At 39.2% G+C, this 16,503-nt stretch overlaps 1 protein-coding gene across 1 annotated transcript; it reads right to left on the bottom strand.

The window, feature by feature from the left end:
• Nucleotides 1-682: 682 nt before the first annotated feature.
• Nucleotides 683-16,410, bottom strand: LOC121954315 (uncharacterized). Its single transcript, XM_088086740.1, has 13 exons — nucleotides 14,540-16,410; nucleotides 12,686-12,793; nucleotides 12,271-12,426; nucleotides 9,839-9,919; nucleotides 9,577-9,715; nucleotides 9,393-9,489; nucleotides 5,054-5,150; nucleotides 1,934-2,005; nucleotides 1,733-1,836; nucleotides 1,522-1,582; nucleotides 1,122-1,261; nucleotides 901-1,003; nucleotides 683-822 (listed from the first exon to the last, which is right to left on the bottom strand). Exons 1-13 carry the CDS (start codon nucleotides 14,618-14,620, stop codon nucleotides 766-768), a joined length of 1,296 nt encoding a protein of 431 aa, XP_087942866.1. The 5' UTR covers nucleotides 14,621-16,410; the 3' UTR covers nucleotides 683-765.
• Between the last annotated feature and the right edge of the window lie 93 nt (nucleotides 16,411-16,503).

Here is a 16,503-nt window from a genome sequence, read left to right as displayed (position 1 = left end):
TCAACCTGTTAACATTGACACTTAGATCAAAGACACACCTGCAGAAACCAAGCCACTGTGGGCCGACCAGGGCTGCTCTCCGGTCCCTGAAGACACCAGATTTGACTCCAGACTTCTCCAACTTTTGAAATGTTGACACATTGTGTTGATTTAGTGAGACACTGGAGGACATTTTTTAGGAAACCTGGGACCTTTTCAGTGTTGGTTTAACACTGTGCCAATTGGGTGATGTCAATTGCTCTTCATATATCATTGATGAATTAATTATTAAATGAGTGACCACATAAAAAAGATTAAAAATCACACTCAAATGTAACCACCACATCCTTAATAACTATTTCAAACTTTTGAAGAGTCACTAAAATAAAACAACCCTATGGTTGTAAATCTCTATTGTCATCACACCTCAAATAGTTCAGTGTTATAATAGTATAACTTGTATTCCACAAACTTACACGTGTGCATGGACTTTGCATGCATATATAACTAAAATCAATATTGACATATCACAAATATTGTAATAAGTCAAATATAAGTGCAGCACCCCTCATCCCGTATAGGAAGATCCACCAATTAATATATTATTGTTGTCATTTAGTATTGTTATATATAGTATTATAAAAGTGAATAACCAGTGTGACATGGAATAAACATGATTGTGATGTAGAGATGTATCAGAAAAGATACACATAAATAATCCATAAATTGCATATTACAGATAAGCGACACTACAACAATATTCCCTGTAAAGAGATGGTGATATCTTCAGCGATCTGTGTTTTCATTATAGTTTCTCCAGAGTTTAAACTCACGGCCAATTACCTAAGAAGATAACAAAATTAATATTTAAAAAATCATACAATCTTTCCAAAAATAAATCAACTTTAGAGATAGTTTTACCGCTACATGCTTTTGTTGACACACGTCTTCAATGGATAAGGGATCAGGTGTTTTACTGCAGCACGCTGCTGAGTCCCAAACCAGAGTCTCAAAACACTGATGGCTGCCAAGAAAACACACACACACACATGCACAAGTGACAATCAGTCTTTTGTCTCCAACAAACAAATTAAAAAATGATTATGAATAGGTTTTTTTTTGTTGTTGTTTTTTTTATGCACCTGGCCGAGTTTGTTCTGCTGAGCTGCTGGGGACGTGAGGGGCGGTGACTCCGGACACTTCTTGGGTGCTTTGGAGAGCAGACAGGCGGCTGGTTAGTTTGGCTTGTCTTCCCTTGTTTGGAGTCAATTCCTGGAAGCATCTATGATAAAAAAATATATATAAAAATCTCTTGATGATAGTTAATAAATCACATTAACTGATTTACATGAAATGCTGCAGTGTCATGTTCACAAATAGCTTCTGTGTTCTGGTCATTTCATTCGGTGTGACCTGTTTCTATGGTGGCTTCCAAAGGAAACAAACGTTAAAGGCAGACAGTGTGTGACAGCTACATGTTAGCTTCCATGGAGCTCTGTGGTGTTGTGTTGTGTTGTGTCGTGGCCGGTTTGTGTTACTAACCAAATCCTGGTCGCCTCCCTCCTCCTGCCGGCACAGTGAGTCTGTCTCCCTGTCCAGCAGTCTGGACCAGAGTTCACAGCAAGCAGAGAAAAGCAAACCTCAGTCAGTTTAAAGACTTCTTCAATATGCCTCTGATCTCCTGTCTCCCTCACTGGTTCTGAATGTGGCTAAAAACGAATCATCCCCTTGATGTTTTTGCTGAATTACTAACCTTTGGGAGAAAGCCATGTTGGTCAAACAGAGATCATGCATTTGTTTCAGTCGTCTCAAGTAAATCTCCGCCTTTCTGTTCTTCTCAGGAACCTCAGGGATAATCTGTGATTGAGACAGAGTAATACACATGAGCATTTTCCTCTGTTGTTCTTTGCTGGGCTACCAAACACTGCAACTAAAAGAGACAACATTGACCTACCAAATCAGGCATCTTGCTCTGGAAGTTCCTCATAAAGTTAGGCTGTAGGGTTGCAAATGTGGGGGCTCTCATCTGCGGGTGGCACATATTACATTCATCTATCATTTCCTTGTCCATTAATCATTTTGTAATTTAAAAAGAGGCGTCCCCTTGTATGGGAGCTGAGGTAACCATGGTGTAAAAGTCATAGGTGTCATAGCCAGTGTCATTTCCCACAGTCCTAGTGTCCCATTTGGCGCCTCTCTCTCCTCCTCCGACACCCCACCCAGTGCTAACTGTCACACTCTGCCACTTCCTGGTGTGGGACTGCAGCACTGTGAATTCATGTTATTGATCTATATGGTGCTGTAAGATCCCCATCCTCAGAGGGTAAAATGCAGGTGCAACTCAAATGCACTCAAGACGCCACATTTAAATGTGTATTCACTTGACTTTGCTTCTGTTTTAAAGTCATGACAGTGTTTGAATGCATTTACTACAAATCACCACAGTGATGTGAGGGTCTAAGGGCAGAGAGATGTCGCAATGTCGCATGCTGTAAAGCCCTTTGAGGCAAACTGTGTTTTGTGGTAATGGCTAAAAATGATGACAGTTTTTACAACATGTTGTGTGCATGAATTTAATTCTGATATCGTCACCTTCCAGGCCACCACTGGTATATATATATATATATATATATATATATATATATATATATATATATACTATTATTATATTATATTTTTTCAAATAAACAAGCTTTATTTTGATGCTTTTTTATGCCTCTGGTTCTTATCTCAATTCAAAGTACGAAAAAAACAGAACCAAGAAAATGGTCTGCTGGTCTGCAGTTTCCCACTAAGTATAAGTTGAGTATCAGTGCTGAAGGATATGAAAACCAACTATATGAGACACAAACTTGCTAAAATCATGATGTTACTGTCAGCATCTGCTTTAACCGTACTCATAGTTAGGCATTGTTGCATGATAATGTAGTTTATTTGTGTAGATTAATTTGAAAAAATTAAACTTCTATTCAATAAGGGACCGACTTTACATATCAGAAGAGAGGGGTGGCTGGGGTATGACTTCATTTTTTGTTTTTTATCTATCACCCTCCCTGACTCACAGGGGGAAATAGATGACCCCCTCTTCACCATAAATACCCATATTTTTCTCTATTCCTCCCCTAAGCCAAACCCAAACAGCACAATTCCCTTCTCAGTGCTTAAAATTTTTTGAAGTGCCGAACTGTATTGAATTGAACTGTATCACTCTATGTACATATTTTTGTGATTTTTTTGATAAAGTGTGGAAGCTGTGGCCTCCTGACTACACTGCAGTTCCCACACATATGTACTGTAGGTGCCTCACAAACACTCTGAGCCTAAACCCTGGTTTGACACCCTGAGGATGTCAACAGGGGTGGCAGTCCTCTCTGGCAGTGGAGGATCTGAGATGTCAGCGTGGAGCTTTGGTGAGTAATGCCCCTGCATGCCTGCTGGCTTTCACCAGTCTCGTCTGACCACTGTTTGCCTTCCCCTGCTCTCCCTCCAGCCAGGCTCATCCTCTGTTTGCTCAGACCCGTTTTGACACAGAGGTGAGAGAAAAATGAGTCCTGCGTGCTTGTCTGTATGTGCTCATCTCAGCACCTGAGCATAACCTCATCTCCAGAGTTCCCAATTTTCTGATTCTCTTAACCGGCGGCCTCGCTCCTGAAATGCTGATTTAATGATTTGAAAATAATGCTCTCTAAGCCTTTATCAACTCTAAATATGTCAATTCCTTAACTTGTTAAGAACATGTAATGTTATAACTGAATCAATATACTTTTAGAAGTCTTCTCTTTGGTCTTTGAGGAATAGGCATGGTGAGTCTTTTTCTTGACACAAGCTACAATTAACTCTGATTTGTTACCTGAGAAAAAATACTTTAAATAAAAATAATAATGCAACACTTTTGCTTATGCCCCCAGTTTTCACAAGCTTAAATTAAATTTCTAAGACTTTTTCTATGCACATACAAGACTTATCTAAAATTTTGGTTGCAGTTTCTGTTAAAATCCATGTTTGTGAGGACTTGTCCTTTCCCACGACAATCCATCCACCTGACAGCATATCAAGATGCTGATTAAAAACCAATGTTACTATACAACTGAGCCTTGGGTTGGTCACAGGAAAAGGTAAAAAAATAAGTCTTTTTGTGTGTGTACAAAAAGTCTTTTAATTTAAGCCTTTGGAAAATGGGAGCAAAAAAAAGTGTTTGTGAAATGCCCATAATGAGATGTTAATGGTTAGATGATAGATTTTTGGTCATGGTAGATTTTCATATTTCTGCATAATGAAGCTGCTGTCTGCAGCTGGGCATCTTAGCTTGGCACAAAGGTTGGAAACTTGGGAAAACTTGACTGGCTCTCTGAAGGTAACAAAATCTGCCCACCAGCTTCTTTAAAGCTTTAATTAACAGTTTTTATCTCACAGTATATCAAAGTGTAAAAACAACTATTTATAATTTTACAAATTAAGGGGTTGCAGCATGTGCTGGCTTTCTTTCTTTCTGTCACTGCAAAGGTGTCGTGCATCCAGCAAAGACTAAAAAAATTTGGCATTAACATTTAACACTGACAGTAACTCTTCTCATTTTTTAATGCATTAAACAAACAAGATTCAACAGGTTATTGAGCTTTAGAGAATCTTTCAGGCTGATTTTTTTTTGTAAACCTTTGGACAGAGCCAGGCTGACTGTATCCTCAGCTTTCACTATGCTAAGATAAACTAGCTCCATCTTTACTGCAAAGACATGAGAGCAGTATCAATCTTTCAATCTAACTCCCAAAAAGAAGGCCAATAAGGAAATTTTCCGCAAAATGTCAAACTATTACTTTAATATTTTGCTTGTAAAGTGCACATTTTTACTTGCAGATAGTGGGAGAGTTGAAAAAAAACTGAAAGGCGAGCTAAACTTGACCTTAAGAGGATGAAAATATATTATCAAGCCCACAGATATAGGCCTATGTGTTACTGCTGAGTGTATCAGTTTGAGTGTTGTGGTTTAATGAGGCAGCGATCACTTCTGCAGGTGTGTTTGCCTCTCACCGCCCTTTTTAGGAGGGATTACTGACCCTGTGGTTTTGACACTAACCTTGGAAAACATTTGCTCAGTTTCATCCTTCTTCTGGATGCCACCAAAGAATAGCTCCGCCAAGCTCTCCGCTAAACCAGACCCTTCCTCTGATAACCTACACACACACACACACACACACACACACAAAGATTATTCCTGGAAGAACAGGCCATCAACAGGAAATCATACTTTAACCCTTTGAAACGTGAACAAATTGGCTGGATTTCTTTAAAAAAAAAAAAAAAAAACAAGGGAGGAAGGCAATGAGCAACAAAGAAATGACGTAAAAATTCTAATAATTTTGTAACATAGTTTTAAATATGTTATTATGATAATTAGAACTACAGCTTTTCCCTAACATTTCCCTTTGCTTTACTAAAATAATTTTCTAAATCTATGTATTTCTTGCAATTTGTGAAACATTTATTACCAAGTTGCTCATTGCCTTTTTCCCATGTTTTTGAAAGTAATCAAACCAATTTCCTCAGGGCCCAAAGGTTTAAATACTTGTAAAAGCCATCTGGAAGCAGCACAGGGAGAGTGATGTTGTTCCAGATTTCAAAGGGTTAACCTAATGGATAATGATTGAGGTAATCTGCGTTGAAACGTCTTTATCATCAGGTCAGCTTGCTTACTGCTGTGATGTCTGACCTGAACACAAAATGTCGGGTTGTTAATATATTCCTAATGGTGTGCTACTTCTCAAGAGCAGCCATAGTGTGGTGCAGCTCACACCCAATAACACTGCGCACTCGGGTGACAACACACTTTGTCTGCTGGGTGCAAACTGGCTCCGAGGAGGACTCCTGAGCAAGGCAGCGTTTACTCACAGGACGGTGCAGCAGGTAACAGATCTATACAAACAGCAGGAGGCAGGTGGAGGAATGAGGATGTCGACCTGTGCGCTGCACACACTATATGTACAATATCAGTGCTGACATGTTGACAGGTGACATTGCAGGAGCTTTAATTTGAAAAACTAGTTTAAAATGATGTCTAATAAGGATCCTACAAAATAAAAAGCAACTAGACCAGCCTTTCCTTGTGCACATTTTCCACTCATTGAAGTTATAGTAATAGACATGGTATGTTCTGGTCAGTCTAATTTTGTAGACCTGTAATGCATACTTGTGAAATTCAACATGCTGAGGAGATCATGACCAGATGGCCACAAAGATAGCAAATTACCGCCTCAACTGTCCAATAAATCACAGCAGCTAATAATAATTATATAAATAGAAACAAAGCAGACAGATTGGATGAATTGGCTCATTACTTAAATATATAAACAAATGCTTTGCCATATTTTGCTTTCAGCTCTAATTGGTTTTATTTTGGGTATTTCTTACGGATGTGGGGAATGTGCCCGTGGCACAGTCGGGTTGGGGGCGCAGGGGGGGCTGCTGTCTCGCCATGTTTGTCTGAGGAGCGGTGAGATTTCACACTGATGGAGGACTTGTCAGCGCAAGTCTTCACTCGCCTTCTTACTAAGCTTCTAATGTCCCCAAGCCAATGTGCTGCTTCACGGTGGCAGCCTCGTGCTAACATCATACATGCTCCTACTAAACAGAGTTCAGCCCTAATTAACAACAAGAGTGACGGCAGCCGACACTGATCTGTTATACATCCACAACACAAAGACCACTGAGGGGGATGTGAGCAGGTGCAAATATGTAAGGTGGATCTGAGCAGCATGCCTTAGAGATTTCTTTCTGTAAATTGAAAATGGAAACAGGTATAGTTTGTAAAAATTTGTATTTAAAACTAACTAACAATTAATCCCAAACTGTTGTCTATTTTAATATAAAGCGGCATTGGCAGAATGCCTTCACAATTAAGGGAAAAAAAGAGAAGCTTTTGAGAGCTTCGCTATGTGGAATATTTTTAATATATTAATATATTTTTTTTAATGTTTAAAGTGCTTTCAAGGCATTAGTTAATGCCTATCGCCACTTACAGTAAATTTAGGATTTCAAACTCTTGAAATGGTTAAAAAACTGAAAAAGTTTAAGTTGTTATTTATATGGCAGTAGATAGATAGTAACTTAAAGAAGTTGAATAAGAGAAATGTATGCAATAAAAGTAATGCAAGTGTCAACCTAACTGCAAAGGCCCTGACACACCATGCTGACGGTTGGTTGTTCGTCAATGTCAGGCGAAGGCCTGTTGCCCTGGTTTTGGCAGTGTGTCCCGCACCGTTGGCAATAGTTGGACTTTGTCAGCTAATTGGCAGATTCAGCGTGTTAAATCAGTTTCGGAGATGGCAGAGACTGAATGAAACCACTTTGATTGCAAGATCATTTCAGTGCACAAGAAGAGAAGTGGAAGTGAGGAAGGCTAACAATTTGCTAAAATCAAGAAGGGATGTGATCAAAACGAATATGTTATATAGTAGAATTGGTTTGTGATTGTTTATGTTTTCCATAGTGCACGATAAATATTCTTTACTCCTTCATCATCAGATTGTGCTGTTAATTTGCTAACTGGTGTCTATAATGTGTCCTTTCTGTTTCCATTTTTGAATGTCAAATACAGAATGCCACCCCCGGTTGGTATGGAGAGTTATTTCCCTTTATGCAGCTGCAGAACATCTGTGCTAATTAGCCGTTGGCTGTGATTTTTGCGGTGTGTTAAATTGCAACTTTTTCGCCATGATACAATCAACATGAGACGATGCAACAGTCGGCCTTCATTTCCACTAGTTTTTGATGTCAGTTTGGTGAGTCTGGGCCTTAGCTGCTATGTGAATGAGAAACAAGTTGTGGTTCACTATATAAAATCAAAGATGATATAAAGTGTCAGCTGAAGACTGAGCAAAAAGTTTCTTAAAACTGGTGCGTATGTGGTAAATAATTCTTCCTAACAGGGATAATCCTTATATCAGTGGTGGTAAGTGGCACCACAATACAACTCAAACTCTTACAGGCTTTCAGACGATCTCTGACACTTTTTGGTAAATGGGGCACTGTTTGCATGGAAGCCCATAAAGCTTTAACTCTCCAAACAGTTCAACATCTGCTCGCAGTGCTGGCATGAAGTGACACCACTGGCCCAATTGCTATATCTCTTTTGTAGCAGACATAATTACGACATTTTCCTCTGGATGATGTTTGTTAGAGTCAAAGTGGCCATCGGAGAGGGAGAGTCTCCTCAACAGCGAGGTCAGATTGTGTTTGGTCATCTCACTTCTACGTGAGTAATCAGCTCTCTCCTCCAGGAGGGTCCATGCTAAACAAGCCTCCAGTGGAGTCGGTGTTTGTTCTTAAAGGCAGGACAAACAGAGATCCTGAGTGCTCACAGAGGCCTCTACAGCTGAGGGCCACCCCCCGACCCAACACCAGCTGTATCATGTAGGTCCTCAAATATACAAAATGTAGGCCTGCTGTAAATCTTAAAATAATTCGACAAACATTAGGTGTCGGATGAACAATTAATGCCATAATGTAGTCAAAAGAAATCAAGACTCAAGTGACACTGTGTCACTTTAAAGCAGTTGTTCAAAATTTGGGGAAATGCACTGATCCACTTTCTTGCAGAGTTAGTGTGTTATTGACTAAGATCAACAACACTTTTATGTCTGTACAATGATACTAAACTGCAACCAAGAGGCTAGTTAGCTTAGATTATAGTTGAGTACATAAAGCAGAGTCCTGCATTGGGTCGGGTAATTAGTAGTACTAAGCAGATGATGTGCAAGGTGACTTTCGTGTAGTATTGTGTTTTAATTTTTATTTCTGAGCTCAGTTCTGGGTGAGAAAAAGAACATGTGGGTCGAATTGTGGGTGTCGGGTGATAAATATATTAAAATAAAATGAGAATAACAATAATTCAATTTATTGTTTTAACATTTAATCCTTTGACTGCTAACTTTGTGTGTCAACTCTGTCTTCTGCACCAGCTGGAAAATGAAAGCTGCTTCAATCAGGTGTGTTACTAACAGGAATGTTAACTGTGGAGATGTGTTGCTAAATATGATGAGAATAAGCAAAAAAAAATATTGATTTAAATCATATTTCCTGAATTACCTCAGTTTCAAAGTATTAATATCTTGATTTCGCATGATATGTGCCAAAATGATTATTTTAAAATTATTTTTTGAACAGTGAATGATTGTAATGGGATTCACGACTTCATGCTAAACTATGCTAGGCGGCCTCTAGCTGTAGTTGTACATTCAATGGATGAATAACAGAGTGGTGTCAGTCTTCTCATTTAGCTCTCTTCAAGAAAGCTAATAAGCTCATATCCCAGTACTGAATGTTACAGGTTTTATAATGAAAGCAGTAGTAATAATAATTATTAGAAAAGAAAAAGAATCAGTGGTCGACACTTAAATGCAAACTATTACAATTATCACCTGAAGTGGTTCTTGTGTCCTCTATCTTCTGCAGCACAGTGTTTTTCTGGTGTCTTGTATTGAGCCATAAAATGAGCTGCAGGTCTGCTTTCCAGCACTGTCAAAATTACATCAACACACAAAGTCACATTTAGTGTTTTTCCTCAATAAGTCTCAAAGTTTATAGATTACACTGTAACTCAACTCCTTTCGCTGACATCCTCCAGGCTTTTATGTAGTGTTGATGGGTGACAATTATATGTGATACACCTATAAAAGTCCTCCAAATCGTGGTGGGTTTTCAGATGTCCACGCTCAGCTAACTGCCTCTGGAGGCCAAAGATCTTAGAGAAGAGCAACAGTGACAGAAAAATTTGATGAACGTCACGGTGAGGGATGACGCATAAATCAATAACAGAGTGGATTAAAGTCAGGTGTCATACTTCTGGTGCTGTGACAAAACCTACCAGGTAATAGCTGGTTTTGGGGAGGGACTTCAGGTACGAGTCATTGTGCTGCAGCTTGGAGAGGACCAACTTCTTTTGTTTCTGAGTGAAGAAGAAAAGAGACAGAGGCAGACAGACAGTCAGAGACAGAGAGTTGTGGGAACAGAGATTTGAAGCAAGCCTCCCTTGTTTCAGGGGCTGGGAAAGAGAGTACACAGAACAAATGAGAAGTAAACACATAGCCACAGGAAGCCATTAACAGCAGCAAGGACCAATTAGGCCCCAGCAGGTGTTCTTGCTTTGCCTTGCCTTTGGTGCTGCCTCACCTCCGTGTCTGTGGTGGAGCCTTTCGATCTGAGCTGAGGAAACAGCGGGTACTTTAATTTGCTTAGCAATTTAAAGCAAAGGATTCCTACTAGAGGGCCCCTAAAGTCCTTTATTGTGCTCTTTTTGTCTCCCCCTACTACCACCAAGTGCAAGTCATTAGAGAAGACAATTACATCCTCCTGAAGAAGCTCAGCTTTTACAGGAGGGGAAGATAAGACAGGATCTCTCTCATGTTAGACCCCCTCTATGCAGGCACTCTCTGAAGCTTATTGCTCTTTTCACACCGAGACAAGACAGTCAAAATCAAAGTCAATCACGGCAGCTACCTAAAAAGGAGAACTATATGCAAGAACAGGAAATTAAATTTGTAAAAGAAATAAAATAAAGTAAAAAAAACAAGGAAAAGGGGGAAGGAAAAATAGGAGTGAAAGAATGTATGGAAGCAAAGAAATGCCATAATAATATAAGTTTTATAAATTACTTAACTTACCTAATCATAGAATGTCACCATGAGTAAAACCTTACTGATGATATTTAAATACCACTGAATTACCAGCATAAACATATTTTGTTTTGAAAATCACGTATCCTCAGCTGTGGTTTGGATTCCCCTCTTTCAAAATTCTGGAGAAAAAAATGATGCAATTTCAAAACATGATTTTAAGTATTTTCAGTGTACAGTGTTCACCAAGCTTTAATTAATATGACTATAATTAATATTTTTATGATAACAATGAATCAATGACAACGTGGAAACAATGTGACAGCATCAAAGGGGTCACTAGTAATGATGTACCTAAATAAAATAAAATCAAGTGTTTGGAATGACAAAACTTGAAAGTATCTTCAGTAAATTTCTAAGAAAGAAATCTAAACCTTGTGAAGTCACATAAGATGGTTTTCCAAAATAAAATATGTCAATGCTATAAATTAAGAGGACATACATTTTAACATTGATTTTTCAGTAGGTATTCTGGTGTTTATTAGACCAAATTATTACATCCTTTCTTTTCTTCTATAGAATGAAACAGTGTAAGTATACGTTTGATCCATTGCAAATGATTTCTTTAAACTGCAACAAGTTAACATTGAACTAAAGCAGGTTCATATAATAGGTGCTTACAGACGTCACATTCATCAGCAGTGTCAGCCTGCTGTAAATGAGTTAAAGAATCATAGGTTTAAGTTATAAACTGTGGCTTTAATTGTTTTAATGATATGCATGCCACCTGAGGAGTAAAAGCGAGAGCAAAGGTGTTGCAGTTAAAACAGGAAGGGCTTTGATTTGCAGGGTTGTGTATAACAGCAGCCTGTGGGCTGAATTAATATATGTCCCCCTGATAAAAGCTGAGGTCATAGTTTGTGACAGAACTTTCCCTCCTGTGGATACAAATATCAGCAAAAGGTTTATGTAAATCCCAATAGATATGACCTTGTTACATCTAATATCGTCTCCATGTGAAGACTGACATGCAAAGACAAAGTCCCAGAAGAGATCATTTAAGAATCCATTTTTTTCTGAAATGAATGAAAACAAATAAACAAACAAAACTTATGGAAACAGGGGCTTGTGTTTTCACTGTGACAAAGTGAAAAGAAAAGGCCCACGGATGAATGTAATGCTGACCTCTGGTGTAGGGAGTCTGAAGGAGTAAAACAAGATGTTAAGTCAAGACTGAATAACCAACCAGGCCATTGCCCCAGACCCCTATAACCCCGAAATCTCTTCATGTCCGGTGGTTTTTGGTAATTAGGTTGACTGCAAATATGTTAGCGATGTTGTCAATTTGTACCACTGAAGAACATCAAGTAAAGCTCAAAATCTTATGAGACCTTTATTATTCAAAATGTTATTGTGTTCACATAATCCGTAAGTAAATTTGATAAATAAATCTTGAGCCAAGTGATATAATTTCATATGAACACATGACCCTAAAGATATTAAATATAATGATATTAATGTATTAAAATATATAATCTTTAATAAATAATCTCAATAGGAAGAAAAACAGTTATCTTTCATTTGAAAACATTACATGGTGAATGTCAGATTTTGACCTCTGCAATTCATGCACATGACTAAAATAAAGCCCTCAGTTTTGTCACGTTAAGATGTAATGATTTACCTGCTGGGTGTCATTTTGTGACTTCACTGAGGCTGTCTCGTCTCTCTGCTGCAGCAGTAATCTTTGTGACTGGACCTTGTCTCTGAGTAGGACAGCATAGCGGCGACAGAGAGCATCTCGAAGACGGTGCATGTTCCTGTAGGCCTGTAGATGGCGCTGGAGGATAAACAAAGGGAGGACACCAGCTGAGGGGTTATAAGCAAAAGGGAAGTGCCACCTGAGTCTGGAGGCAGAGAGCAGTGTTTGAGTATTGACTACAGACAAGGAGCTGATGAAATTACTGATTATTGATAAAAGAGCAGTGGATATATATTTCTGTTACATTCTCTCACTGCATCATCGTGCCTCTCCTGCTGATGACCAAGTGTCAGCATGACTGTGAAAGTGTCTCATTATTGGTACAGTATTTATCCACCTGCTCGAGCTGAGCCTGACGCCGGGCCTTGGCCTCTCGGTCCATGTCTGTACCGCTATCGTGCATCGCCTTCCTCCTCCGGGGCTCAGCTCTGACTTCATCCCCTGCCTGTCAACAGTAAAAACCCAATTTAGACGCTGTGGGAGTGAATCAGTCAGCTCGCCTGAAGATTAGATTAAAAAAAAAAAAGAATGCATTTTTGGTAATCCCTCTCATCTGCCAAGAGCAACCTCCCACACAACAGCCTGACATTGTGTTCTTGCAATACCCAGCCAAAAAAAAAGAAGATACGCAGGAGGAATATGCCCACCTCCTCTCCTTACAAAGCCCTCACCTTATTTCCTGCATGTCTCTAGAAGACAATTTTGTAATGCTGTGATCTGCCCTACGCATATCATTGTCCTTATTTAATCCTGATGAAGACTGATACCCAGCAGATGTTGCACAGGGAGATTTCAGAGACAGATTTTGACTATCTTGAGGCAAATGTTGTCTTGTCCCGGAGTATAAAGAGAAAAAGGAACGCAAATGTGAAGTATGTTACCAAAGAATACAAAGCTAATGCAAGTGAAAGGATGCCAAAGCAGATTACAGAAAACATGGAGTTCCATTTTATAACCCTTAAACCAAGAATGAAACATGCTTGAGCTTTTATGGGAGGACTATATACTGTCAGATCTCTCTGAGGTCACCCCGTCTCTGGGAAATGCTTTGCTCTTAACAGGCCACCACTGAACGAGCACATTACTGAAGTTTATGGGCCGAGTCTGCTCAGGAAGTGTCTGCTTTGTCTTTTCTCACAAAAGCTGCTGGAAAAGCGGGATTTATCAGTTCCGTTGCCACAGTAATACTGTCGAGGCAGAGCAAAGGGACCTGCAGTGCTTTGCTCTCACTGCTGTGTGCCAAGTGTCAGTGACGGAGCGAAGGCAGCATCCATCTGTGCTCGCTGCCAAAATAAATCAGTGGAGGATAATGCGGCTGTCTTGCTGTACCACGTCACTCTAGACGGTGATCATGATACTGCAGTGAGGTGGACAGAAGCCTGCAGCTATTTCTTTCTCTCTTTGTTATACCTGATCTAAAAAGAGACGAGCAAAGGCTGCAGACAAAAATAGAAAACAGAGATGTTAGATGCTGCAGGTGCAAACAGTTTGTCAGAGAATGAAATGACAGAGCTGAAAAGAGAGACCTGCAGCATGGGGTGGAGTTAACAACTCCAAATGAAAAAGACTTTGAGTTTGGACAAAGTGTTTCCACTTGTAACCAAGCCAACCGTCGCAACATGCTCCCAACTCTCTTTAAATTCTACTTTTCCTATTGAACACAAGTATTTGAACAAGTTCAGACATAATAATGCAGCTCTCACCCCCAGGACAGTCATGAATGGCTCAGCTTCAGGCCTGAGCCAGACGGCAGTGCATACCACACACAAACAAGGACACAATTGAAAAAAACATAATAACACAATAGAGGGGGATTACACAACTTTCCGTCACCGAGCCAGTAGATAATATCATCACAGGAGCCACTGAGAACCAAACGGGTCTTGGTACACACTGTACTGACTCAGCCATGATCTCAGTCAACAACATGCGACAATAAAACCACTTTGTGACACAGGATGGGAACATCTGCACATGACGAGATGCTTTATTCTGGCAGCTTCTTTGTTTACTTACACAAGAAATCTGTAATGTCATGTACTGGACCTCAATTAAAAAAACAGGTGTCAAAACCAGGTTTTGACACCTGATTCATTCCTCTGTTTATGCATTCCTGAATAAAATGTCATTGAACTGGATAACAGTAGAATAAAATATGAAACTCTAAGTGCTGATGAGTTATTTAAAATACCTTTCTGGCACCAACAGGGAATAAGTGTGCATCCAAGGGCAGAGAGCTTGACTGATGAAAGTCTTTGTACCCAGATGTCATTGCAAATCCGCCATTAACCTTCAGAAGAAAACATTGTCGGCATCAAAAACCAAAAATAATATTATACACTGTAACCTGATGATATGAGTCATTTATCAAAAATAGCTTACCAGTTGTGGGTGTGTGGGCTTTTAAAATGCACTGCAAAGTCTTAAAACTCCTCTGTCCAACTTGTGGCTTTGAAGTGTGCCACACACACACACTCTGTGAGTAAAACTCTGGTTACCAAGTTACAGGGAACAATGGAGCGAGTTAAGCTCTATTGCAGGGAATTTTTACACTCCAGACACTCGTTTAAAATATTTGTGACCCTGCATGACGATTTGAAGGAACACTTCATCCACAAAATGACCATTTGTAAATCATGCTGTGTTACCTTGCATTTGTGAAGAAAATTTTGTTTTGCCTCCACAGAAAACGGCAAACATATTGCTTTACTGATCGATTTGGATTTTTTTAAAACAACAAAACTCTTTCTAAATAACTGTTTACAAACTCTCACACAACTTGGGCAGTATAATCCAGGTCCGATTTATCCGGTTTTATGTTCAGTGCTTCCCATGCACGTGCATTTTCACTAAAAATGACTCAACTGAAAATAAAACAAATCTATTCTCTCTTCAAAGCTAGACTCCAATAATAAGGTTTTGATGAAAACACACACCTGGAAAGTACTGAGCATACAACTGAATAAATGAGATTTGAATTAAACAGCATGAGCTGTAAGAGTTTGTAAACAGATATTTAGATATAGTTTTGCAGCACATTCTCCTCCCAACTTGTCAAATATAGCTGCTTAGTTAGTACCATTCACATCTACATTTATATTTACTTATATTTACTTTAATTTCATTTTGCAACAAAAACAAGTGGTTAGGTTTAGGGAAAAAAAACATAATGGTTTGTCTCAACATTCATACAGGAAGCGAACAGCGGGCTTCCGGGTGAAAGTCCAGGATTTGTTGGACCAATCCACATCCATCCCCGTCCCCTTTTAGGAGCTTCCAGCCCCTATATCACATTGTTACCAAGTGGTGGTATTTGTCCAGTTTCAAATGAGAATGGGCTGACTTTTGATGTTGTTGAACAAAGATCCCAGTCAATCAATTAATCCATATGTTCACCATTTTATGTGGAGGAATACAAGAAAAACAAACTTTTCTTCACAAACTCAAGGTAACACAGCATGACTAACTGATTTTCTAATGGTCATTTTGAGGGTGAAGTATTCCTTTAATTTGTGCAAAAGGCTGGTGTGTTTCCCTCAGTTTCCCTTGACTGGTTTAACGATCAATACAATAGGCAGCTGAAGAGAACCAACAAAGAGGCCAAACATGTCTTTATGGCTTAATTTCTCTGTAACTCTGGTTTATTGTATTTTGCTAAAAACAGTCGTGGTTTGTTTCTAAGCTCTCAGAAGGTCCCTGACCAGCTGTTTCTCCCTGAGCAGCACATGAAGTCCATTACAGAATTTAAACATGAGTCTTTGTAGCTCAGTGTGAGTGTGGGAATGTCAGGATTAAGCTCTTAATTCAAACCTCTGCTGCAAATCATATAGCTCTTTTGGCACTTTGGGTGAAATAATTTCCCAGATGTTTGGTACCAACACTATTTATCTTTAGTAGCTACATGCATTGTTATGTTTGGTATAAAAAGCAGACTGGAGGTAATTTCCTGCAGGGATCATGCACATGGGCCCCACAGCACACTGGTCAACCCTGCTTAACAGGAAATCTAAGAAGCTTAGAACACTAATGCCCAAATGGCCTCAGGTAGGTACAGTGAAAACAAAAGAGCCTTTAAAATACAGTCTGGGAATGTGCCAGAAGTGTAAAAGAAATCTAAATGACTGCAAATCAGCATCATGTAACAGAATTATTCAA

This window comes from Plectropomus leopardus, chromosome 13 (genome assembly GCF_026936395.1).
Source record: "Plectropomus leopardus strain MGB_pleo_1.0 chromosome 13, ASM2693639v1, whole genome shotgun sequence".
NCBI lineage: Eukaryota > Metazoa > Chordata > Actinopteri > Perciformes > Serranidae > Plectropomus > Plectropomus leopardus.
The sequence above is the reverse complement of the archived record's forward strand: the minus strand, read 5'-3'. Positions and strand labels throughout refer to the sequence as shown.